The 27,223-nt window shown below is 39.4% G+C and overlaps 1 protein-coding gene across 1 annotated transcript in view; it reads right to left on the reverse strand.

Moving 5' to 3' along the window:
• Window positions 1-14,452: 14,452 nt before the first annotated feature.
• Window positions 14,453-27,223, reverse strand: part of kirrel3b (kirre like nephrin family adhesion molecule 3b) — a 61,702-nt gene continuing 48,931 nt past the window's right edge. The window contains exons 9-15 of the mRNA XM_062419220.1: window positions 26,155-26,255; window positions 23,023-23,233; window positions 21,402-21,497; window positions 20,812-20,895; window positions 20,410-20,519; window positions 19,621-19,707; window positions 14,453-14,914 (exon numbers count right to left, since the gene is read on the reverse strand). Coding sequence (XP_062275204.1) covers window positions 14,453-14,914; window positions 19,621-19,707; window positions 20,410-20,519; window positions 20,812-20,895; window positions 21,402-21,497; window positions 23,023-23,233; window positions 26,155-26,255 — 1,151 coding nt within the window. The remainder of the gene's footprint in view (window positions 14,915-19,620; window positions 19,708-20,409; window positions 20,520-20,811; window positions 20,896-21,401; window positions 21,498-23,022; window positions 23,234-26,154; window positions 26,256-27,223) is intronic.

The raw sequence follows: 27,223 nt of genomic DNA on the forward strand, positions 1-27,223 counted from the left end.
ACAGGTCTTAACTCTTTTTTATAGGATCGTGAGGACTCCTTTGGCAGTATTGAATTTTAGGCCTTAGGCTCGAAAGGTATCGCTCTTAGACGGCTCGGGCTTTGACTTGAGGACCAACTGCTCTCTGGTTTGAATTAGTTGATGCTCTTCATGTCTGACACTGTCCCCCTCTTACTGTAGATATTGGATTCTCTCCCTCAAAATTCCACATCTCACATCTGAAATATAACAGTAAATTGCCTTGGGGCCCCGCATCGGTGCGTACATGTGTTTGTTTGGGTAATGGAATGCTCACCATGATATTTGCTCACCATGTCAATGTGCAAATAAAGCCAGGATCTTGGCCCACACAGAAATCCAATCAATAATGCTGTATTTTATCATGATCCAATTTGCCTGGTGAACTTACTGTACCTAACAGTAAATACAACAGCTTTTGAGTTTACTGGCTCTTGCTTCACTTCTTGGGTTTTTTTTTGTGTGTGGGTTAAATAAGGAATGCAGCCTTGAGTTACTTCCAGTGACATAACTCCATTCTTCTCACAGGCCTAGAGAGCTGCTTGTCAGCAAAGCTGCAAAACAAACTAATATCTGAAAGGTCAGAGAGGTAAGAAATGTTCAGAAAGGGAGCAAGGCGAAGGCATCCATGACTTAATGCTTAAAACCTCAGAAAACTTTACTTCAAAGTTTTATGGAAAAAAAAGAGTTTAATGACCTGTGTGACCCAAATACGGAAAAAAATACACATTTATATGGCATCATATATTTGGCATTATGGAGGTTTTTCTCTTCTTAATAGATGTCTGCAGACTGCAATTGATTTTCTTCTTATTTTTCTTTTCCTACCATATGCAATATGGGAGGATGTTTTGACCTATCGTGTTTTTAATGTTGTCATCCACACTCTGCTTTCTCACATTTTTTTTTATTTTTTATTTGCTGGTTCTGCTATTGATGTTGTTTGAGCTGAAAATCTTTCCACAACACATTCACCTAACCTTTGTCATTTACTCAGCTACATTCCAGCTGTTCCCACTGATGCAACATTGTACAACACATCTGCAAGCCACTCCGTGAGTTTATGCAGCTCTTTGGTATGTACTGTGAAAATGAGTGGGATCTGATCATTTAAAGTTTTATAAAAGAGTTGAAAGTATAAGCACGAGTGAAAAATAAAGATCACTGTACAGTAAGTTTCTCACCATCTGTTTATATATCTGTGAATACAGGCTGCAGCCTTACTAAGCCAGCAACAGTACAGCAAAGCAACAATAACAAATTATCTGTTAAGTCTACATATAGAGCAGCTTGGTTGGCGTTCGAGTAGCATGGTGCGCTACTCACTGGAGAATGTCGTAGTCATGTAAAGGCTATGAGCGCTAATGCAATACTTATTTTTCCTCTTTTTCAACAAGGTTAGATAATATTTTGAAGACATCCATCCCTTTGTAATATTCAACACACATTGTGGAATAATGCAGAGTGCTCACATGCATACATGTTAGTTAACTAGTAATGTTAGCTTCCGATGGCTATCGATGCCAGCCCTACAAACATATTGCACCAATCAAATTACCAATAGTGACAAAACCAAACCAGTCAAAACCAAAAATGTGTACTTCTTGGAGATAATTAATGTAGTCGGCGCTTTTCTTCTTTTTCATTTTTTACAGTCTTGACTAAAAAAAGTACAAAAGGTAAAAAAACAAACAACAATTACTGAACTCTTATACATACATTTTAAGTTTAGTCTTTATTCATCACTACAGTATTTCATTTGTGTAAAAATATGTTTCAGGTTGTTTTTCAAGTTTGATTTTTTTTCCTTTTACTGAACACAGAATATTTAAAACCAGATTTAAATAACTAAAGACCTGTTTTGTGTTGTTTACCTCAGATGTCCTTATCATCCATCAATGACATTTAAATTCATTCTCATTTGAATATGCGTATTTCCATCTCTTTTCAATCCACATTTTCTCTCTCCCGCCTCATTTCACCCTCTTCCGCCTCACTATCAAAAAGGTTTATCACTTCATTGCACCCCAACTGTTCTCTGCGTGGGATTTGGAGATAATTAAGATTTTTTAACATTTAGGGTAAATCAATATTAATGTTAGAGAGCCCTTTATGAAGCTAGCACGCAAATAAGAAACTTTTGGGGCACAGTGACACACCATCCTGACACAGACATTTATTTGACTTGATGAATTGGATTGATGTGTTGGATAAATGATACACTTACAGCATCAAAGGTTAATTAAACGGGAGATAATTAAACAAGTGGTTTCTCGGGTGAAAATTACTCCTTGTAGATTAAGTAGTTTAAGGCAACCTGAAAGGTATTTGACTGCTTCCACATCAGTTTGCTTCCAATCCACAGACTTTCTAATTATTATCACAGATGGAGGTGTTCTTCAATCACCTAATTCTGCACCCTGATTACGCTTGACATTTTACTCCTGAGTGTCAAAAAATGTTCTCCGTATGTGTAAATCAGCTCCAAATTTCCTCATTATGCAAATAAGGTTGCTAATGTTTCGGAGCCTCTAGGACAAACATTTGCAGCATATGACTCATTCAGTGCAATGGTACATTTGTGATTATTTCTGATTAAAAAGGAGTGTTGTAACAAGACAGTTTTGTGAGGCAATGTGTATTGTGTATGCAGTAAATCATATATTGGAAGGTATTAGTGAGCTTTATAGAGCAACGGTTACATGCTGCTCAAATCACATAAACCCTGGGCTGACAGAGTGTTGACAGAAAAAAAAATGTTGTCATATCTTGTGACCACAAGGGGGCAGTATGGAATCACAATCCCTGAACGACAACCACACATCAATGAGCGGAGTTAAGGCTTTTAAAAAAAAAAGAATATCTGCAAGTCCTGTATGCTTGATATCTGATCTTAAACGTTTTATCTTTATTGCATTAGTTTCTATTCTGCCATTTTCACTTGATACCTGATGTCATCGTGAGTTTTAACAGTCTGCATTTTGCTGCAAGCATTAAGGTCATTTACAAAGAAGGAGAGACAGATGGGAAGAAAGAACAAAAAGAAGGAAAAAAATAATTAAATGAAAAACCCCTTATTAATACTCATCAGTATCTTTCATTACAAATCTTCATAGGATTGGATTTTGCTTTTGTGTGCCTAATTAGTAACTTTCTGCTCACATAATGTTGTCAAAGAGCTTGTTTTGTAATGTGAATGGTTTACATCTGACTGACCAAGAGACACTTAGAGGGAATGTTCAGCTCATTAGAGAAATGACTCATTGTTTTCTGTCCTATCTCCATCTCTTCCTTGACTACAGGCTTGGTCACAACCCCTGGGCTGAACCCCCCCCTCCTTCCACGCTATTGTGAATAACTCAATAACTCCCATCCATGGCTCAATTAAGGCATTATTACACCCTCCGCTGGACCTCACGCCTCCGGGGTGAATTGTGAGGGCAGAAGGGGCCTGGCCCGACCCCCATTTCCATTCCGACCCCACTGTGAAGCTTTGGATACTCTTATCCCTGACCCATTTTACACTCCCCCTGTGCCCCGCTTCTACACAAACACACAAAAAAATGGTCTCTCTGACACTCTTACACGCACACACACACACACACTTACGCCCCCTCCGCTGTCTCCATCGAGCAAGCACAAACATGGCATCGTGAGTCACATCGTTGCCAGCAGCTGTGCAACGGGCGCTATGTGGGGCACTCATTTGGCCAAGCAGTGGGTGGGGGCGGGGTGAGCATCGTTAGGGGTTTGAAGGGTGGTGTGTGGGCACCTCTGTTCTGTCTCTTTCTTTTACCTTTCTCCTCTTGTAGCTTTTGCATGAAGGTAGCCATCTGCCTACTGCCAGTCATCTCAGGCTGCGAGACAGTCTGTGACACTTTGCACTTTGAGCTTGTCCGTCACCCACCCACCTCTTCCCCTACACGGAATTAAATCAAGCTGGGCTCCACTGCTGACCGTCTTTCACTTTTTCTCTTTTCCATCACCTCTAAGTTATAATTGTCTGCATTGTTATATAGTTTTGTGGTTAAATTACTTATAGTCTGCTGTATAATGATGGTGTTTGGCTGTTGTCACGTCAAATGTTTTTCTTCTCATACATTTGAGAGATGCTTGTTTTTTCCAAGGCATTTTGAATGTGTGTCAATTGTTAGCTCAAAAAACGAATTACTCCAAAATAGTTGATCTATATAATAAACCAGGGCAGTAGAGTCAATATTTGTGCAAGCACATCCCTCACAAGGTGATGAACAGGTTACTCTTTATCATTAAAAGCAACCCCAGCCTTTCTCTCTTTATAACACCAGACACCAAGGTCTTGTTTTTCTGATTTCTAGCTTTGAGAAAGAAATCTTGTATTTGTGTGGATTAACTGAAATAAAGATCATCACTGCTTTCCATCAACCTGCAGTAAACAATGTTTCACCATGACTTGCAGGAATTAACTAGATAAGCTTCGGGTTTCAAACACAGAAGTCTCAAGCTGCCAAAACAACTGCTCTCGTTATTCTCCTAAAAACTCCGTCTGTGTCCGCTGTCCATATTCATATGTGTTAACATTTTCCTGAATGCTTCCAACTCAAAGAGACGAGTCTAACAAATGGATTCGCAATAGAAGAGAGGCTTGCACTCCAAATGTCACGTCTGCGGGCTGTTCCATTTGTTTTGAATGCACTCCAAATGAAAAGCAATTTAAGAGCCCCGACCATTAAAAATAGCCCTCACCACTGAAGTGCAAACTAAACCTTAACTAGGAAAATGATGATTATTCTCCTTTACAATTGTCCGAGACTCTTTTCTTCTGCTACCCCTTGGACAATTTATATACTTCAGCCAGTCTGCATTTACAAAATGTCAACATGCCAGGGATTGAATTAAAGCAGGCCTCTGTAAAGAAGACACATCATTCACATCATTACTGCCAGATGATTAACTGGTTGACATTTCTTCCGTCTAAACTGGCACAATAGCACCAGATCCAAGCGATTCTCCGTCAACAAACCCTGTCAAACACACAGTACATGATGGAGAATATAATTAAGTCAAATATCTGTCATGCATCTTTTTCTTTTTTTTCCTTTTTTCACCCCAGAAAGAACTCTACAACACTTTATGTTGACTTTGTTTGACTTTGTTTGTGTCCAAATGTCAAGGACACAATGCAATTATGTTGCAGAAAATGTCCTTTCAATCAGTTTGACCATAAATCAAAAAGTAAGCGCTCCCTCTCTCTCTCACACACACACACACAAACACACACACACACACACACACACACACACACACACACACACACACACACACACACACATACACACATGTCTGCGTGTACTGAAACATGTTCAATACTATGTGCCTGCAGCCCCATGCTCCACCTGTGATAATACTCTACAAATACAGCCAGAATAATTAACAGTCTAATATGGAAAGCTAATGTTTGATCAATCCAAATTGCCCATAGTGTGAGTCCAGTCAACAGAGCTGAAACAAACAAGAGCAAACCTTAACACAAGGAAAGGTCATAGGATCAATAATTCATTTAAGATGCTCCCTGGGATTGACTCTGCAGTCACTTTGTAATCTGGAGGGGAGATTTATTTATCTTAACCAACTTTAAATCCACATTCCTACGGTCGAAAAAAAAACATTGCGCCACCTCAGTCGATTTTCAGTGCCCTCGCAAGGCCACCGGATTTTCTGTTTTATTTACCCCTCAGGAGCCAGCAAGGAGCAGCATTTTAATGGTGCTTCAACTGTGGACTAAGCATCTATTAAAGGGAACTGTGTAGAGGTAAAAAGAAAAAAGAAAATGCAATGAAAAGGATAAGGACAAATCCAAGGATAGAAACATATTGACAATGGGGAATCACAACAGTGTATGTTTGCTGCTTGTGAAAACATGTAACAGGATTTTACCCTGATGCATTTTTGCTGTGTGAAACGTACACAGAATGTATATATTAAAAAAAAAAAAAATCTATCTTATGATTAGGTGTTTCTGTTTAGAGTTGATTAAAGGTGCTGATTTAATAAATTACACTTTTCTCCACTATTGTCATGATTTATGTTCAATTACTCTTTCAATTAAAAGAACATCCTTTAGCAATGTTTTCAAATATCTATTATATAGTTAGCAGAGCATTACCACACGTGTTAGCACTCACAGGACTCAGGGTGTGATTCACAGTCAGAACCATCTCCTCTGATTTAAATAATGCAGCCCCGCTGAGTGGAGGCGTCCGTGAGGCTATGTCAGCTCAAATGCAACAAACCTGCCTGGTTCTGAAAGATTTAACGAGTCACCAGTCAAAGCCATGTCCAGGTGCAATGTTGTTACTAGGTTATATGAAATGCAATACCTTGAAATAAAAGATGCTCACACCAAATTCTGAGTGTTTTTCCATTACACTTTCACTTTAATTTACAGCACAGTGCAGTTAACAGATGAAATGTCTTCTTTAAAGATCCTCTCACGACTTCATGTTTTAGTAACAGACAGATGTTGGTTGAATGAGTTTTCTACTGAAACAGCTGTCCTTAATAAAAAAAAATGACTATAAAGTAGGCATTTCATGGGCTATTGCATCAAAGAAGCAGCATTGTGGAGTTTTGCTTCAACATGTCACTCAACATTTTTTCAATTAGCTATTAGACCATATGGTTTACGGTTAAGATACTACAGTATATAAACATTTAACTGACAATCCAATCAGATTGTCAAAGCACAGCGAGAACAGTCTGAATGTAAAAGTTGGCGAACACGCGACATGACTGCTTGCAGTATAAAGGCATCAACATTTGTGGATTTTAGACTCTCACACGTGTTGTTCATCCTGTTCAGTTTTTCTTCCACACCGTGTAAATACCTGACTGTAGATCATTTAGAAATGGAGTGCGTCGGCGCTCCAAACGCTTAGCCTGCAATTCGCACTAAATTTGTGCCTTTGTTAAATTGGATTCTAAACGCAAATTATCTGCCAAGGTAATTCATGACAGAGTAGCCTGCCATAACTGCTCATTTGAAAGGATGCAGAGTCATTTATGAGTCATTTTAGAACAATACTGTATCTATTGGAAGAGGTGAGGCCCATAGGGGGTTGGGCATGCTTTCTACCTTGTCAGGAGAGGCAGGAGTGAATGATTAGTGCCTTCCAATAACAGGTTCCAAGGAGAGCGTTTAAAGCAATACTGTAAGCAAATGTCTGGCCTAGATCTGTTTAGTAATGAGTTGGATCTCCTTGATTAGTCAAATCCATCACAAATGGCGCTATTTGTATAATGTTTGCAAAACACCAGCATTTTTTTTTTTTTAATCAGCAAGGAAAGCCTTTCCAGGGAAATCATGTTGTTGGCAGATGGATTCTCAGTATCAAGAACAGAATGGTTATGCTTTGAGGTAACCTTATGTAGGCACAGCGAGTCCTTTGTCTGTCTGGGTACGTGTTTGATGTGCAGCAGTGAAATACTTAATTTTTCTCACTGAATTGTTTCTGATGCAGGGGCTTCAGGAATGGTGCTGTTCCATGCAGGCTGCAAGTGGACTAATCCAGCTAAAGAGTAATTGCCCTTGCATTGTATTGACTCCATGCATGAGGGAATTCAAATCACTTTTAAGTTTCGGCTCTTTAGGATCGGGAGCCGGTACTTGAGACAACTTACGGTGTTTATGCAAGTTCATTTCATTTGGAGTAAGACTGCAGTGGTCCTATTAATAGATTAAAGGGCTGCATGTAAATGCAATGGTGTGAATCTGCTGACTGCCGAGGAAAATATCAGGGGGATAGTGAATAAACAGTAGTCTACCCACTCTTAACAAATACTGATAAAGTACACTTGAGCCAGGCACGGACTGCTCTTCAACTGCTCGGAGTAGCTGATCAGTGGCCGACTGTACAAAACTGAAGTAGCGATGGGTGAATCATGCATGTGACCGTTTGATTGTCGTTATTTCTGATGAAGTACGGAGGCTGTTGCTGTAAATAGGATTGTAATGTTTATTCTACACCTCCCCGTTTTTTTAGCATCCTTCTTCCTCATTGTCTCTTTTGCATGTGTTATAGTAAGTGTGAATCACAAATCACTGTATAGAAAATCCTTTAGTTTCAGTTCAGATCCAAACCACATTTATAAGCCACCACCATAACGTCAGCGCAATACTTTTCCTTCAAATTCAATTAGTCAGTGTTGTCTTTGTCAGCCACCAGGGCCAGTTGTTGTTATGTTGTTAGCCAACGCTTACTTCAAGGAGACACAACAAAAGCAAAAAAGCATCAGAAAAGTAAAAAAGCAAAGGAAACAAAATAATCATATGAGCATATATGGAGAAGAGAAATGTTAAAAAAGAAAAATATGTGTAGTAAATGTGCAGATACAGCAAGTTTTGAATTGAGAAAACAGACTTTAGCAGTCTCATTATTGTTATCTGGTTCTAGGTCTATTAGTTTTTGCCTTGCTGTTATTGTCATGTTTATAGATATGATGAATGCAGTGTTTGAAATCACTTATTTTCTGCCCTCATTTCCACCCCTTAAGGGTTTGTAGAATGTTTCACTTGGGCTATTAATGATTTATATTTTTTTCCCCCCTGAACATTGTATATTTTGTTGTAATATTAATGAGAATTTCCTTTTAAGTTTTAATTGTTGAGCAGTGTGTACAGCCATCTTTACATAGTGTATAAAAGCAGCACTGTTGTTAAAGAGGAGAGTTATTTGTATAACTAATACAAGATTTCCAATATACAAAACTACAGTGTCTCCGTTCCAGTGATATGTGTTCAGAACAGATTGTGAAGGCTTATAGTGTATGAATGTTGTTTTTAATCCTCCTGTTGTCCTCTAGTCAAGGAAGGAAGAGAGGAAGAAGGAAGGAACGGAGGGACGAAGGAAGGAAGAAGGAAGGAAGGGAGGGAGGAATGAAAAAAGAAGGAAGGAAAGGAGGGAGGAAGGGAGGAAGAAGAAAGGAAAGGAGGGAGGGAGGAAGAGAGGAAGAAGGAAGGAACGGAGGGACGAAGGAAGGAAGAAGGAAGGAAGGGAGGGAGGGAGGAAGGAAGGAAGGAAGAAGGAAGGAAAGGAGGGAGGAAGGGAGGAAGAAGAAAGGAAAGGAGGGAGGGAGGAAGAAAGGAAGAAGGAAGGAACGGAGGGACGAAGGAAGGAAGAAGGAAGGAAGGGAGGGAGGAATGAAGGAAGAAGGAAGGAAAGGAGGGAGGAAGGGAGGCAGAAGAAAGGAAAGGAGGGAGGGAGGAAGGAAGGAAGAAGGAAGGAAAGGAGGGAGGGAGGAAGGAAGGAAGGAAGGAAGGGAGGGAGGAAGGGAGGAAGAAGGAAGGAAAGGAGGGAGGAAGGGAGGAAGAAGAAAGGAAAGGAGGGAGGGAGGAAGAAAGGAAGAAGGAAGGAAAGGAGGGAGGAAAGAAGGAAGGGAGGAAAGGAAAGAAGGAAGGAAGGACGGAGGAAAGAAGGAAGGAAGGTAGCATTGAGGGAGGAAGGGAGGAAGAAGGAAGGAAAGGAGGGAGGGAGGAAGGAAGGAAGGAAGGAATGGAGGAAGGAAGAAGGAAAGAAAGGAGAAAAGAAGGAAGGAAGGGAGGTAGGAGGGAGTGAGGAAAGGAAGGAAGGAAGGACAGAGGAAAGAAGGAAGGAAGGAAGGTATGAGGGAGGGAGGAAAGAAGGAAGGAGGGAGGGAGGGGGGAAGAAAGAGAGAAGCAGGGAGGAAGAAAGGGGAATGGAGGAAGGAAAGAAGGATGGAAGGAAGGGAGGATAGAAGGAACAGTCAAAACAGACGGGGTCAATTTGACCCGGGAAGACGACACAAAGGTTAATCCTGCACAACACAGAACACAAGAACCACATCCAACTGAGCGAATGATACGTTCATGCAGTAGTAAAAGCGTCCCGTGTGAATCTCATCTTCCGATCTCATTCATCCTCACTGACAGACAGTAGTGCAAGATAAACACAAACTCAAACAGTATTTTTATTCTCCAAATATACAGAGCAAAAGCATCATAGATTCACAGACCAGTACAGTTAAAATACAACCTTTTTTCTCTTTTTTTTTTCTTAGATACAGAGGTCCACTGTCTGAAAATAGTGGTTTACCCAGAAGAATTTACATGTTGTCTTTTCATTACGCTTATGGTTTACTATTTATACAAACTCTCGAAATGACAATCTAAGTTAAGTACTTTTTCAGACCTGGGTCATGTAGTATTTGCAAATGTATTTTTGCGTTATTTGCAGTGCAGAGTAATTCAACCAATCACAGAGAAGCGTACTCATTTGACTTTCAAATGCTTTTTCTGTGATCCTTTCAATCTTCTGTGACTTCTCTCGTTGTATACTGCAAACCAAAGCACAATGATTCCCGGTGTGTCCAGCGGGCAGAAGCAACTTTTTGTGGATTACTTGCAAATACTGTACAATTTAGACCAGGCCCCTTTACCTTATATAGTTACTCATGTTATTAAAGTACTAATAAGGTATGGATTGGTAGAAAAGAAAAGAGATTGAGAGAGAAACAGAGAAACTGAGTGACAGAAAGCATTTACACAGTAAAGAAAGGGTTGTTATGATCAATTCAGTGTTTTAAATGGCACCTTCTCTAATATGTTCCATTTCGGACAACAGCAACAGCTTGCATACAATGACAGACTTCAAATAGCCTCATCTAAATCACCCTTTGCAGGCATAGGCGAGTTATTGACAGTGCATCCATTTTCCTGCCAGTGTATTCCAATGAAGAAAAAAGTTTATTCCAGTAAACAAATATACTATAGCCAGTGGGCCGAGACGCCATTACAAGTACCTACCAACCAGTCTTCTCTTTGCACTACCTGTAACCTTGCTACCTCTCTCTAGAAATGTCCTTATCCTGTTTACTACAGGCTAGTTTTCATCTCTGAATAATAAACTACCTTGCATCCTCTCCTCTGAAAGGGTTGCTCTGTTGTATCAGCAAAGGGCAGCAACCCCTTGTAATTGTTCCGGGTCTTTGTGTTTATTCATCTGTTATGCCCTGGCATCTGTGCGGTGCCTGTAGCCAGGCAAACAGGCACCGCCAGCACCAGCCGGAGAGACGTCCACAGGTGAGTAAGGGCAGACTTTGGCCTCTCATGGGCTTTGATTCCCAAAGACTGACATGGCATTCGCACCGTGTGGTACTCTCATGCCCACTATAACTGCTGCCATGGGGGATGGGACAGAAGGCTAGCCTATCAAATATTTATCTGTTTGCTGTGCAGTGAGCAGATTCTCTGGACTGGGAAAATGCATTATGTTTGGATCAGTGTGGGAGCTGCATCAGATAAGGAAAACTGGACCTTTAGGATGGGAAACCAAATTAGTTTTGTTTTTAGGGAGAGACATGCTGAATGTCTGCATTATGATATGTTATGAATGGTAATTTGATGTATACGTAAAATGAGGCAAAAATAAGATCATCCTGTCTACTACTGATATGAGGGTTAGAAATGTATTTTATACTGCACTTTAAATGCTTGGAAAATAAATAAAAAAATGGCACAGACATAGCTGACAGTCATCATGGTGCCAGATGTTATATATTGCCGGGGCATGTGGGCATCTCTCAGACAGGCTGAAGATATAATAACCTCTTACTGCATCTCACTTCAAAGCTGTCCCAGCTAAACTCAGATTCTCATCCTATAGCCTCCTGTGTGCTTGGTGTACGGAGTGTGAGTTTTCCCTGTGAGATATGCAAAGAGAAGAGGAACTGCTTGCATAAGCCTTTCATGTAATTTGCGAGAAACAAGTAAGGTTGATGAAATTTTTGGAAGGGAAACAAAGAGAAAATGATTGTCTGTCTGTACAGTTTTTGATGCCACATGGATTTGTTGAGCTCTAATATAGTGAAATCTGACTGAGAGAGAAAGAGAAGCCAGGAAAAATTATATACAGAGAAAGACAGCATTAGAGATTTATATACAGTCTGCTAAGTGCCAAGCTGGATTATCAGCGTTGAAACAGAGCTTTTTGTCTTAAGCTGTACAATGGGCGCCAATCCATTTGTAAAATTAGAGTCCAAACCACTGGCACTCAAGTGGAAAACCCTATTCAAATGCCTTGAATATAATCATATGTAAAGTGCTTACAACAACAACTTGCTTTTGTTGGAAATGCCGTGCTTGGTTTTTCATGGGTTGATAGGCAGATTTCAGTTTCAGACTCACTCCCAACTGACTGCTGCGCAATGGAAAATACTGAGAAACGATCTAATTAGATAAGACAAATTGTAAGTTGTTATACTTTACGCTATGTTTTTTTTGTTTGATTTGACAAAACAGATGTGACATTGATGTTGTTAGCCATTATTTCCAGTACTGTTTTACAGCAGTCTGCTATTAAGTTCCAGGAACCACTCTTTACCCTTCAGATAGTGGATCAAATAGCAAACAAGCAGATTCTGTAAAGTATGGCTGCAGACCTTGACTGCCCACAGACATATGAAGCTTTTGATGGCTGAAATCAAATGCAATGAAATGTATGATGTAACTACAGACTGGATTGCAGCCTTCACAGAATGTTAAAAGGGATTCTCTTCAAGCAAAGCCTGCTTTAACAGTTTCAGGAAACAATAATGGACTCTGATCACAAACTTTGTACGGTTAACATCTTATTTAGCGTGATGAGTGGTATCATCCAGGTTGAAATATGATATTTTCTCCACTTTCTTTACAGTATCTGCACTATGCACAAGTCTGCAACGGGACTATCGGTGTTCTGTTCTGCAAAAAAGCAAAACTCCCCAGTCCTTACTTTGTGTTCTGCCATAAAACATGCACAATGCATGACTATGACACTCTTAACAACAACCTCACTTTGAAACTTGAAAGAAAAGTGTGCGTGTAAGTGCGTGTTAAATCACTACTCTCTGCCTCTACTCTCAACTAAAACAAGTACAGTGTCAGTGGAGAAATAATAAACCCAATTTCATATATGTCACACACAGTGCAAAACAGAAAAAAAGAAGGAAAAAAAAAAAAAAAAGATGCACTTGTCCAGAGTCAGCGTGCCACGATCAGCTCCGGAGTAGCCAAAAAATGAACAGCAGACAGAAAAAATAAAATACATTTCCTAAATTTGTTTCTCATGTCCCTTGATGACCAGCACAATCACATGTAGGTATACAGTCAGGTTGCACTGAGCTCCAGTGTCAACAGTGATATTGACAAAAGCGATGGGATAACCACTCAATAAGAAGCTCTGCTAAAGTATAATGTTTACATTTCATTCAACAGGTACCCTCAAGTATATGACTGATGATCTGTGGCGTTAGCAGGAGAAACTCACAAGTGCAACATGTGTTGCAGTTTGTGGGGTTTCCTGCTGCGTGCCCTGGAGCTGGATTTGTTGTGGTTACATCACGGAGGATGCAGCTCCCCATCAACAGAAGAGATGTCTATCTCGGTTAGTCAAAGTTTGTATTGACACAGTTCAAACATACCCTCAAGGCAAAGTAGATAGGGTTCTGAAGGGCAAGAAGAGGCGCTCATGTCTCATTAAGAGTCCTCCATGAGTGAAATCAGTCAGAAATTAGATGCTAGAAAAAAAGATTACAGTCACATATGTACACTGATATTCTTTTATCGCAGAGTTTCAAAGCAAAGTAATGACTCAGGGATTTAAAATGAGATCTCAGCCCCTCTTTATCTGCTCAGCTCTGTGGCCTAGATATCGCTGTGGAGGGAAAAAAAAGCCGTTCTTTTTAAACGTTCGAGACATCTGTGGGCACATGGAGCAATTTTTATTCCACCTACACATGAGACGAGTTTCAATGAGCCCGAGCTCAACATACAGAGTGCAAAGGGATGTGTGGGGGGGGGGGGGGGGGGGGGAGTTATCGTTTTAACAACTAAAACCATGTGCACATTCAATTTTTGTGCTTCAAACTACGAGAGAGCAGCAGGACATTGGCTCACACTCACTATCGTGCTGTTCGAGTCCTTCAGAAACTCGTAACAACAATCACACTTTTTCTGAATGACAATCTTCAAAAGGCAAAAATGGTCTTTGCCAGGGGAGCTGATTGTCACACATAGCCTTGAGGTATTCCTGCCCGTTGATCCACGAACAATCCCACTGCAGTAACCAAGGATTTAATGTTCATATTCCAAAGTTGGGTTGTCTCTGTGTTGGCAAATAACCTCTCTGTGGCACAATTCTGATTTACGGGTTAAAAAAGGAGGTGATGAGTTATAAGCATGAGGGAAATATAAGGCTTCTTGATCCACTTTTTGGGACATTGAGAAGTCTGCACAAGTCACACATTTTATTAAAGCCAAACAGCCCCCGCATCTCCAGGTATCCAGAGGACATATACAGTAACATTGTTACTTTAAGAGCTCCTGGGAGCTGATTCTATCACAGTTTAACAATCCTGGCTGGTTTAAACACCCTGTTTACACAGCCTCCTTCCCTGGTGGTCAGACGTGGGTCTGCATGCGCTTCTGGAGGGGCCGGGTGAGGTCTGAGTTCTGAGAGGAGGACTGGGAATAGTGGGATGAGGAGGAGGCCGATGCCTTGCTGTCTTTGTCGAACTGCACATAGCCTTCCGGCTTACTGTAGCTGCTAATGCTGCTGTCACACTGTGTGTCGATAAAAGAGCTGGAGTCGCTTAGCGAGCCACGCTGGAACTCCCGCTCGCATAGCTCAATGGAGCTGCTGCCCATGCCCAGCACAAAGCGTTGGCTGTAGTCATACAGACGATTGGGACCTGCTCCCAGAGTGGAATAGATGTTGGTGAAGGACATGCCTGTCGGTACCCGCTGCTTGCCCAGGGTGCCTGTGTTGGTGGGGTTTCTTACTTCAGTGGACTGATTCCCTGCCATGGTAGGGGTTTGGTGCTCCTTGAAGGTATTAACGCTGTAGTAGCCATTTGTGGGGTCCTATTGAAAACACAGGAAATGGAAATACTATTATTTATTTCTTTGCTTTACCAGTAATAGCACATTAAAGGGGGGGATGAGGAAACAGAGGGCATGAAGAAAATAAAACCACCCCCTTGTTTATACTTTTACATTTACATGGATTCTTCTCAGAGCTCAACAGGAGCCAAGGTCAAACTGGCAGTAATTAACATTCAAATTGGTGAATAAATAAGGGAAGAGGGTGCCGTGTACATCACGGAAAAATGAAAAACAGTGGCAATGCTTAGTGCTAGGGTTTAGTCAGCCCCCACGCTAACCTTAAAATCATGTTTCTCGCTAATTAAGCGGGCCTTGGTGATTCATATTTTGGCATCCAATGTGTCACTGCAAAGTTCACTCACAAACCAGCTTTAATTGGGCCTAAACAGACTGTAGTGTCTGTAATTTCATGTATGCACCGAAATGGCTTCTGAGGCTACAGCTGTGCCACTTGTTTGTCTGCTAGGCTGCAGGCACCATGCTGTTGCTAAGGGTCCAGATAGGGCATGTCTCCGTGTGTGTGTGAGTGTGTGAGTGTGTGTGTATGTATGTGTGTTTTCTACTCCTCATGTGAATGGGTGCGAATGTCAAGCATAGTGAGCATGGTAGCAAATCCAAAGAAGAATGTTCATGATGAGGAAATGAGAGACAGTCTGAGAGGATCCTTGTTATGCTTGTCATTATCAGACAGCAGACAGGGAGATTGTTTGCGTATGGCCTTTATCTCTTGTTCAGTCCCCTTCTGCTCTCGCCTCATGCATGCTGTCATTAACTAGGATAAAAAAAATAAAAAATAAAAAAAAAGTCTGGCCCCAGAGGAAGCAGGTAAGCAGGCAAACACAATAGACTTCAGGGAGCCAACGCCAACATTTGTTTGGACAAGAGGAGAAATGATCAGGACCAAATGTATTTCTACAGCGCTGATAAGCTCTGGCATGCTGCAGAGTCTAAACGGGCACCACATATGTATGTCACCTTGCTCATATGGGGTCAGAATGGTGATATAATCTCTGGATAATACAAATTGCAGTGTGACAATTTGTCTTTAGTCTTGCCTACAAGTAAGCAGGTCGGAGGTGGAATAAACACCTTGTGGGATAATCCGCTGTGCTAGATTTACTGATGCATTTATGTGAAAGGCACCAAGAGGATTCTTTTTAAAGAATAATAAACACTTTCACCTAATTTAAACAACAACTTATTTATACATATTGAGATTTTTTTTTCCTTTCTTTTTTGGGAACAGGTATGAAAAAATATTGCAAGTTCACATAATTGATTGAGCACAGTCAATGTATTCCTGTTTAAATGCATTTAACTTTTGCTTAATGCACAGCATAATAAGTAGTTTTTGTGTGACTTTTACATCAGTGTAATTGTTAAATATACCTTGAGGGGTTTATATATATATATATATATATATATTTATAAATATATATTTTCTTTCACTTTAATCTGTGCAATAACGATATCATATCTGGTATGTTACCACTCAATACCAATATTACTCTTGTAAATAATGATCATTTGAATTTTTTATTATATATTTCTACTATTATTGTTCTTAATGTTTTTCATACTTATTTATTGTTCTTTATTCTTTTCTTATTGATGCTCCTTTATTTTACTGTCCACTTGCTGCTGTTATAATTTCCCCATTGTGGGACTAATAAAGGAATATCTTATCTTATCTTATCTTATCTTATAGGCACATGAGGCTTCACATGCGTGGGCTTGCAGGTGGTGCAATACGTATTCCTGCCAATCGCTTCACGCTATTATACTAATCAGGTGGGGGGTAATGCACCGGCAATATGCATGCAAGGGCAGTAAATATGGATGTAAACAGTGCCAGTTTTATAGTTAAAAAAAAGAAGAAAGAAAGAGTCTTATAAGGAAGGAAATGCATTCAACATGCTTGTTAGAGCTCACATCATCTATGCCCTTTATGACAAAATACAGCTGACTAAAGAACACAAAATTCAGAATTGTTAACACAACTAAAAACAATAGATAATTGATTCATTTGAACTTGTAAAACTGACATTTTAAAGTCAGCTTTGCTGGACTTGACAACAGTAAGATCATTCTAAGATGAAGGAGAATACGACCATCCTTTACTAGAGGTCTGCCTATCAGGGAGTGAAAAGGGGCCTCGATACAAGAATCTGCACAGTCTGCCAAATCGCATGTGGATCATTTATTGCAAGAGTTACAAGTGGTGCAGTAAAGTACTTTCATGTGCGACGGGAGAAGTGAAAGCGAAGTCTGTACAGGCTGATCCATTCACGCCTGCTCAATGGCATGTAAATGGGTGAACAGCTATAAATAGCGCTGAAGTCAGTTATTATTGCATTCATTAAATCTTGGCTTTACTGAATAAAACACATTTGGTTGGAGCACACTGACATTTTAGCCTCTTTGAAAATGTAAAGAAACCAAGCTGGACATATATGCTCCATGAGGATTAGGGAGCAGCAGAGTTAATATCAAAGGATGTACGTGCATAATGAGTAGATGCCATTAATCAAACAGTGGATGGAGATCATGGTATCACACTCTTAAAACAAGTTTCTACCATATATACAGTACTGTGCAAAAGTCTTCAGCCACTACTAGCTTTGTTATTTTATGTAGCAACGTTTTAATGACCATCCATATTTATTTTCCGGTCTATTTATTAAGATACAAACAGAAAATACAGGAAATATGTACACACAATTAAAAAAACACAATTTTCAGAATAAAATGGCTTCTAGAGGCAAAAGTCAGAATTTAGTGTGACCTCCTTTGGCACTAAGCACATCTTGAACTCTTTTGGGGAGACTGTCCTCAAGTTTTCTGAATGAATCTAATACCAGGCTTCTTTCAGCACTTCTTCTTTAGATTTAGACTAGCTTTTATTTCTTTCTCTGTCCAGGTGACCCCGTACTGCCTCTACAATATTCAGGTCAGGACTCTGTGGCGGTCAGTTGTCAGTTTTTTCTTTCCAAATACGATTTCACTGCATTAGCAGTGCGCTTGGGATCGTTATCATGCTGAAAAATAAAACCATTCCCAAACAGGCACTTTCCAGAAGGAATGGCATGATGAATTAAAACCTGTCTGTACTTTTCAGCATTCATGATCCCATCAATTCGGACAATATCACCAACACCACTGGCAGAAATGCAGCCCTCAAACCAGGACAACATTATGATTTTATGTCTGTCAAATTCTGTGATGTTTGGCATTTTGAAAGGAATGATGTGATTGAAAGTTGGTCTTAAACATATTAGAAACTTCCAGTGACTTAAAAAATCATGTGTATGTAATGCTCAAGCATGTCTTGCACAAACCTGGTGTAACTGATCTTTATCACAGCAGTCATTTTGACATGAAATAGTACGACAAATACTGACTAGATGTTAGAAATGACATTAATTAGGGTTCCATTGCATTTAGGTTTAAGAGAGCCAGGTTCCTGTTATTGCTCAAGTGTGAGGGGAGGTTACACTAAATACTTGCCACTTAAGCCTATAGAAGCTGTTTTTTCTGATTTTTTTTCTTTTTTTTTAATACTGCATGCACATTTCCTGTATTTTCTGGTTGTATTTTAATAAAGAGACTGAGAAATAATTATATATATGGTCATTATAGTAATGCTAAAACAATAAATCTAATGGTGGCCTTAGTTCTCTCTCACATGTTGATAGTGACGATAGTGACATTGCCTGTTTAGTGGTGATTTGATTAAATTGGAGTATTTTAGCTGTAGATGGTTGTAAAGATAACATTATGAACGTTGACACTGTTACCATGACGATTAATGCTGATACAGTGTTAACAGAATTGTGTCTGGATAACAAATGATATGTTACCAATCAGAGGTTAACAACAACAGTGATGATATTCCAATGTTTTTATACCATTTATTTTGTAAAAAAAGGTCTCATTATTTTTGATTGAATGTTTAATTTAATTTTTAATGAGTGTTTAATGGTAAGTGAAGTGAATAAGGAACAGAGCAATTAGTTTAAAGATGTGGAATACTATTACTATTACTTATTATTCAAACATAGCAATCCTGTAGTGAAATTACAACATTATGAGCCAGCTATGAGCCACATGCATTCTTATGAAAGCTGAAACAAATTGCAGAATTTCCCAAACTAGAACTGCAATAAATAGAGTTGATAGTAGATGTTGTGGGTTTATCCGCAGGCCCCCAGGGCTTTTAAGATGTCAGATAACTAATTAATAGGATGAAAATATTGTTGGAAACAGTTTCTTTAAAGGCAAGTTCATTCTAAATTTAAAGATATCAGAAATGCTGAGAGTGTAAAATCAGGTTAATAAACACCCATCATGTCTCCCAGTCGTAACAGTATATGCTGAGTAAAATAGTCAAATCCCATCTATATATGGTATGAATAACTCAGCTTAAGGGCCAACCAGCCTCTGGATCCTTGAACCACCTTCGATGAGAGACTAATTAATGAAATCAGACCTGTAGGAGTCATTCTGCCTCTGGACCTCTAGGAAAATCCTGTGTATAGCAGGAGAGGGATTTATGTTTTTTCAGCTATTTTAGTTCCCAAGATGAAGACCACCCTCTGGCCCGAAGGCATTTTTCTCTCCCCTCAATTTTTATTCTTGCTCTCCTGCTTTCACGCCTTGACGCCGCCGTCGCTCATGAGTCGTACCTTAATGTGCTGATACTCCTTTTCCTCCTCTTGTAAAACCTCCAGCTGCTTCAGAACAGATTCCTGCTGGAACTCTCCTCGTTCAACCTGAATAGAAATCAAGCAAAGTACACCAAGAGTCTGTGTAGTACCTGAAACTCTTCCCTTCATAGTAAAAAAAAAGAACATTTTAGATTGAAGCATTTCACTTTTATCACTTGTTCTCCCTTTTTTTTTAATATCAGTCAGACGTGTTTCAATTTCACTCAGTGCTGCCAGGGAGCATTAATAATGTATCCATGAATATCTTTTATTTATCTTGACAAAATGCAGATTCGTAAGGTAGACACGCTCATTTCCTTGCACTAACACCATGTACTGACTGTATTAAGTATTTTGAAAGGCACTGTAATCCAAACCTTTTACTGCAAATAACCCTGCCCTGGAGCAAACTGCATGAAAACCAAAAACACTGGTACAGCTCCAAAGAGGAAACTGTTCTTTGAGTGTCTTGAAGGCATGTAGATAAAGAAGTACACCCACTGTAGGATTACCCAGTATGCATCAGTATCTCCATAGTTACAATGTATTGGGGTCTGTTCTGCTCATAGTGATGGTGGCATCATATTGATAAATATAGGCCCTATGCTTTAACTACAGCCAATATACAATCTACAATCCTTTACTACCAAGGAATTCAATAGGAAAAAGCTATGCCAAAAATAACATGCATTCATTTTTGTTGAGATTGTATTTCTGAAAACAGGAAGAAGAAATAGAAAAGTAGTATGTTGCGACACTCACACTCACCATCAGTTGTTTCATGGAGGTGTGCTCTTCGTTTTCCCGTGCTGCATTGTGGTCTTTGTGTACAATCTCCACCCGGATGTCGTTTTTGGCCGACACGACTCCTTTTAGATCTGGCAAAAAAACAGATGACACGTATATCTCAATAAGCTGGATAAACAGCATTTTGTATTTGTTGACATTATAATTTCCCCTAGTGCAGTATTACAGAATTTTTGGTTTGTGAGAACTCCCCCATTTCCCCGAAAAAAAAAACAATACAAAGCATTATTAATCATTTTGTTTCCTGCCAACAAAAGATTATCTTTTTTTTTCTGCACACATATGCAATCTCACACAGCCTTCCACGGTGGCTCATTCTGTTTGGGAGAATGCTGATGATACTTTCACATAACAAAGTCTTACTTTCTGTTTTAATTTTGCTTGCAAGTTCTCTCTGGTGAGCACAGATGGAGACGGGCAGTGAGGGCATAACCAGGTGCGCTTCCTCTGTAGTATACAGACAATAGACATGCTGAAGGGACCAGTAGCACAGTTTGGTTCTTGGAAAGAGACAGTTGCTGACTGTCTCTAACTTGAGTCACTTGGTACATGGGTGGGAGGCAGTGAATATAGCGCATCATGTAAATAGCTTCCAAAGTGAATGCAGCCAGACTGAGATTGCATGAAATGAGTCCTTATCACAATCTGACTATCACTACACCACAAAAAGATGTCCATCTTAACATGTGATCTCATCTTAAGTGTGACACTATGTTCCGGCAGTTTATCAGATATCTTTGTAGGAGCTGGCAATTGCTCGATCTTCTGTCTCATATTTAAGTCAAAATTTGCAGACAAGCAAAATTATCCTACCACGCAGGGATTTTTTTTTTTGGTTGGACTGAAATCGAGATCCACATTGGAATAGATAGACATTTTTTTGCATGACTGGGGACCATACAGTACATTGGCATGCATGCTTCAGTGGATATTACTGGGAAGAGGAGACATACTTCTCTGGGAGCGGGTGCAACAGAATGCTCCAATGGTGCCCATGAGGACGATGAGAGCCACAAAAGCTCCCACAGCAATGCCGATGATCACCGCCACTGGGAGAGATTCTGCAGAGAGCAACAAAAAGACGTGTCCTTCTACAATAACATACTGCAAACATTTCAAATGTACATTAAATTCAATATAGGGGACACAACAGAAAAAAGCACACAACAGCACACTCTCATAATTTAGAAGCCACCTTTTTCTTTCCACCACCTCCCTCTTTTCTGCCTCTGCAACAATAAGGAACTAAGGGAAGATACGCTACATTTTATCCCTCTAAATGACTTTGACATTATCCCTCAGGCAAAAGGCCATGAAATAAAAATATACACAGGCGCAATGCAATTGAAAAAATATGCCCAGTATATCCACATAACAATAAATTCAAACGAAAACTAATCACCAAACATTTTATCAGTACGGACAAACATTTTCCTACCGTCCAATATTGTCTGATTATTCTACTGTCCAATAACTTTTAATTTGCACTCATTTAGGCTAATAGAAGCATTTCACTGAGGGTGTAAGAGTGCGTGCATTAGTCTGAGCATAATCATGTTTGTGTGTTTCTGCTCGGATGTTGTAGTGCATGTGTGACTGGGAAGAGACTAAACCTGCGGGCATACATCTATATGCTGCTTCAACATTAAAGGTCCTCATTAAAGCACACTTTAATGAGGACCTGCTTTGCCCACATTGATGACCTTCTCGCATTTTAAACTAATGCAAAACAACCAAGTGCTCTTCCTACACCATTAAAGCCTATTTAATGTCTTCATTGATCAATGTCACTTTCACATAAGCAGCTTATAATTTATCATTTGCAATAAGTGGATAGAAAAACACAGCTTCCCCAATGGTAGAGGGGAAAGGGTCAACAGATAAAAAGTATTCACTTTGGAATCAATGCGAACGGAGGAGAATGTTTGGAGTTGCTCTTTGACATGAATATAGGAGGAGGCAAAGTTTGTTTTATATTCAGGAAGCAGTGCACGGTAAGGGTCAACGGTTCAAATAACCAGGGAGTTGCACTTTATGTTAATCCAGAAAACTAATTTGTAAGGGATTTATCGGTGTCATCATCACATTTACTGTACATCAAACATTTCAGGATTAAGGTCATGCAGTGTAACTTTGTATTGCCATCTTGCAACTCCAAATTGTCCAATTTCAAATGTCACTTTTTAACAATTTATTTCTGATATAACTTGGGAGGGAAAACCCCCCAAAAAAACCCACAGATGGTGTTTATGTATACGCAACGGCTGTATCAAAGAATACTGTATTATACACTGAAATCTATATGCCCATTGGTTATATACATCCAGGGTTATCATCTATTCAAGATTTGATATTTTAACTTATGTGCTTGATGACAAACATTGCTATCAGATTTCATCTCATGCATACTTAAAGTACATGCAGACACAGAGGCACAGTCACGTGCTTACAGACAGAAGACTGGCACAAACAGACTGATGCACAAAAAGCACCACAGCTCTGTCACTATTACTACTACTATCTGAAAACCACAACCATGTGATTTTAAGAAGAGGAAGGTGGAACCTGTCGAACCTTGGCTCCCACCTTGTTCCTTAAGGCGTATGATCTCAGTATCAGAGCCAAAGCTGTTCCACGCAGTGCAGTTATAAATGGTCTGGAAGTCAGCTGGGACAATGTTACTCATGGTCAGTGTGGAGATCACTCCTTCTTCTGTGGTGACGGTCTCCACGGTGTAACGGCCGGATGTTCCAGACTCCAACACGGTTTCTTTCCATGACCAGGCCTGAGAAAGATACAAGGGGTAAATGTGTTAAAAATAAAAAGTACTGTAATGTGATGCTTCATGAGCGGGTCTCTGTATTGTCAGTATTATCTCATGCTCTACCAGTATGGACACTCAAAGACCTTTGGTTCAGACTGAAATATCTCAATTTTAGGGTGGTTTTTAAAGACATTTTGAAAAAAACCTTCTTAGTCCCTGGCAAAGAGAAGTTTACTGACTTTTAATGATTCTATGACCTTTACTCTTATTCCACTATGAGGTTGACATTTCTGAATTTGAGTGCCTGCCATGAAATTTGGTACAGGCGATCATGTCCCAGTCTAGATTAATTTTAATACTTGATGATCCCATGGTGATGACTTTAGGTCCAAACTTATGCTAAGTTGTACCTGTAAATTCTTAGTCTTGTCATGAGGTAAGAAATGCATTTTATGGGTATGGACATTAAGAAGAAACAAACCCATTTCTTTGCATGACCAGGCAACACAACTTTGGCCCTGATACCTGTCACCATCATATGTCAGTTACTGAACAAGGCACTGTAGCACTCAAGTGTTAAAGCTGACTGAGCCTCCCACACATCGGCGCTTCATGCAACTACCTAACTTTGAATACTCCGGTCAGTGGATGCTTGAGTTCATTAGAAGGTGTATAATGGCGTGGTGATGACCTGGTTATTAACCCCATTTCACCCAGATGCTTTTGGATGATTCTTTCATAATGACGAGCAGCTTTATGTTGCTCAAAATACACACGTCCATGGATATACATGATGGCCATGAACAGATGACTCTCATGCTCTATTGTAATGAAAGGGTAGTTCTATTTATTCCTTTTATAAGGTAGTATGAGTTACTGCTATTGATATCATTGCACAGACATTCGCTCATTTAGTTTGGTGAATAGCTTCATGATTCAGAGGGAAATGAATCAGTGAGAAATGCACTTAAGATATTGTATTCTATTGTGGAGAGTTTGGATGCTGTGTTATGGTTAAAAATGTTGTGGTCGACTGGCCTCATTTACTGCTGTTCATCTCTGTTTGACAAGCTGCCAACTCACAGAGATATCTCCGGTATCTGTAGACTGAGCCAATATCAATGGGTATTTGCAAATTGCATGTACTCTAGGCAGATTTCATCTCACTGCAGAATTACTGTGCTTTTGGATTTGGCTGTTGGGAGACTATGGGCTCAAAATAGGGTCATAAGTATATGCTACTATTTGAAGTGAAGTGTTTGCTGTGAACTAGAGGAATATAAAGATGTAGGGCACGTGATGCCGTGCATTATTTTAAATACTGTGAATAATCAAGGTAGCTAAAGAACAACAGCAAAAATATCCTTCAAAAAAAATCTACTTCCATAACAATAACACTTGTTATTGTAAGAAGAATTAGGACACACACAGAATAAGGACACACTGTGACAACAGTATCACTTTCAATACAAATATATTAAATCCCTTTTGCACATTTTTTATGTATTAAAATATTCTAAATATGTGCCGCTTGTCTTTAATAGTTTGTCTGATGATGTTACATTGATATTTTTTTGACATAACTGGCAACTCTTTTTGCAAAGTCTGTGTGTTATCTAATGCACACATTACATTTATGTCAAAATAATTAAGATTTGGTGTCACATTGATAGAAGGGAAATCAAACTGAACATCTTGAATAAATGTACTCTGAAATAATATCAAAACCAAATGTCCAAAATCTGAAGGTTGAAGATATTGTGAGGCACAGACGGTATACAAAAGGGATTTCTGACATGTGAGGGACTGACGGGAAATTGCACTAACAAGAGAAACATGGGGAAATAATTGATATTAGCATATTCTGGGTTTATTGTTGCATTACTACAATAATTTAACACGTACCACTTAGTGGCTGCTTTTGTTCTATGCATCCCAAAACACAGAGTGCATTTGTATTGGGTGACTATAGTGAGCACTACATGATTCATTTTTACAGTGTTAAAGATTTTCAACTGACAAATGGAGAAGTCCATGTCAGTGGATACTGAACAGGAAAGAGAAACTGGTACTCAGCGAACATTCAACTGTAAGCAATAATGGCCAGTTGGCTAAATAGAGTTACACAAATGCCACAGTGTTATACATTTTGCCTTGGTTTGAGTATTTTACTTAATTACTCAATGAAATAATCCTGTTTTTGTTAACATCTGGGTTCCAAAATGTCTAAAGTGAAGAGCTTTCTTTGTCGTTACTCTTACAATATTTTTTGTGGCGTATAACCGTACCAAAGGTCTAAAGATAGACGCTGTTATACAGATTATAAACCACTTGTCATTTTGGGCTTTATACATGAAATTGACTTGACTTGACTTAGCTGCATCTTAAATGATTTATGCAAGTCGTTAAATCAAAGGAAAAATAAAAGAAAACTGGACTTTTGTGAAGACTTAATGAAATAGTTTGGAAACCAGGATAAACACTTGCCACCACAGGCACACCTCTCAAATCAACCTGATATTAATTATGCTGCTAGTTAATGCTAGACACCAATATAATAAAAACACACATTAGATGACAAAGTATGGCAATTAACACACAGGCAAACACATGCATACGCAAACACACACATGCACACACACACATTGACAAATTAATAATAAGTGCAGTGTGAGCTCAGAGAATAGGCTGTTTATATAAGGTCCATCAATCTTAATGGGATCAGTGCTAACAAAGCCTACGTGAGCATTAAATGAGAAACTGTGGGTTCCAACTGTAGTGTCGAGCTCACCTTTTTATATGAAAATAAATAATCAAATAACGCTGTAAAATGCTACTATGCACTGCTCATGTTTAGATAGGCATTATACTTTTACACAGATGTGAATAATGGTCATTAGAAAAAAAGAAACAATACAAATAAATGATCCAGAAGTACTTACAATGCGGTCTGGAGGAGGTGTACTTCGAATAAAACATTTGATTTGTCCTTTTTCTCCATGTAAAGCTTGCTGAGTCTGTGTGCTGGAGATGGTGGGTGGCCCTGAAGAGAAAAGAAAAAGAAAAGAGAAAAAGAAAAAAAAAATCATAAAAAAGTTTGAAGAGGAGTCACAGAAATTGAAACATGAATAATTAAATTCATTTTTGGTTTGAGGTCATAACAATTCTGCTTAATCGAGTTCTTTAGGTAGATTATATTCTATCGCTCTCCTGTTCCAAGTAGTAACACCTGAAGTGTTCCGTAATTTGTGACTCCTGGGGAAGATTATATTGCAGTGCGATATGAACATGCTTTATCCGTCGGTACAATCTACCCAAGGACACACCAGGACTGAACGAAGGGCAGAAGAGGGGGGGCCCAGACCTCATTCTGGATAAAGAAAATTGTTGATTTATGGCTGGCTTGATTGCTCCCACTGAGATAAACGTTGGTGGAGAGTGCTACGGCAGTTCTTTGGAGCGTAATCAGGACTACACAGATGGAAAGAGAAAAAATGCCATTGTGGGGAGATAACACACTTGTCACAGTGTTTCACCTCAATCAGTTTGCTTGCAGCAGATTTGACCCCAGAGCCAATAGGTCAGCCAATAACTATACGTTACTTTCCAGCTTTTTTAGTATGCAGACAACTCCAAATTGACAAAGTAGAACAATTAGTAAGATATTGCATGGCATATTTTATTACTATGCAATTTTCTCTCGTTCAACGTTGGCCTTTTATAACCTTTAAAAGGGGTTCTGTAAAAGTCAAGCTTTTAGAATAAGTTTAAATCAGGGTATTTATTGAAATTAAAATGATAAAAGGGGGCAAATTCAATCAAAAGGAGCTGCAGTTATGGACTTCAAGCCGACATGTGTTAAACCTTGATCAGGTTACAAGATCTTGCCTGACAAGGGCAGCTCAGCCTAAACGACTGGTCTGCGTGCCATCTGGTCTGGAGGCTGTTCACGCCAGGTGACAGCACTAATATGAAGACAAGATGTCACACATGACCCAATTTTGTCTTTCA

Source organism: Scomber scombrus, chromosome 5 (genome assembly GCF_963691925.1).
Source record: "Scomber scombrus chromosome 5, fScoSco1.1, whole genome shotgun sequence".
Taxonomy (NCBI): Eukaryota; Metazoa; Chordata; class Actinopteri; order Scombriformes; family Scombridae; genus Scomber; species Scomber scombrus.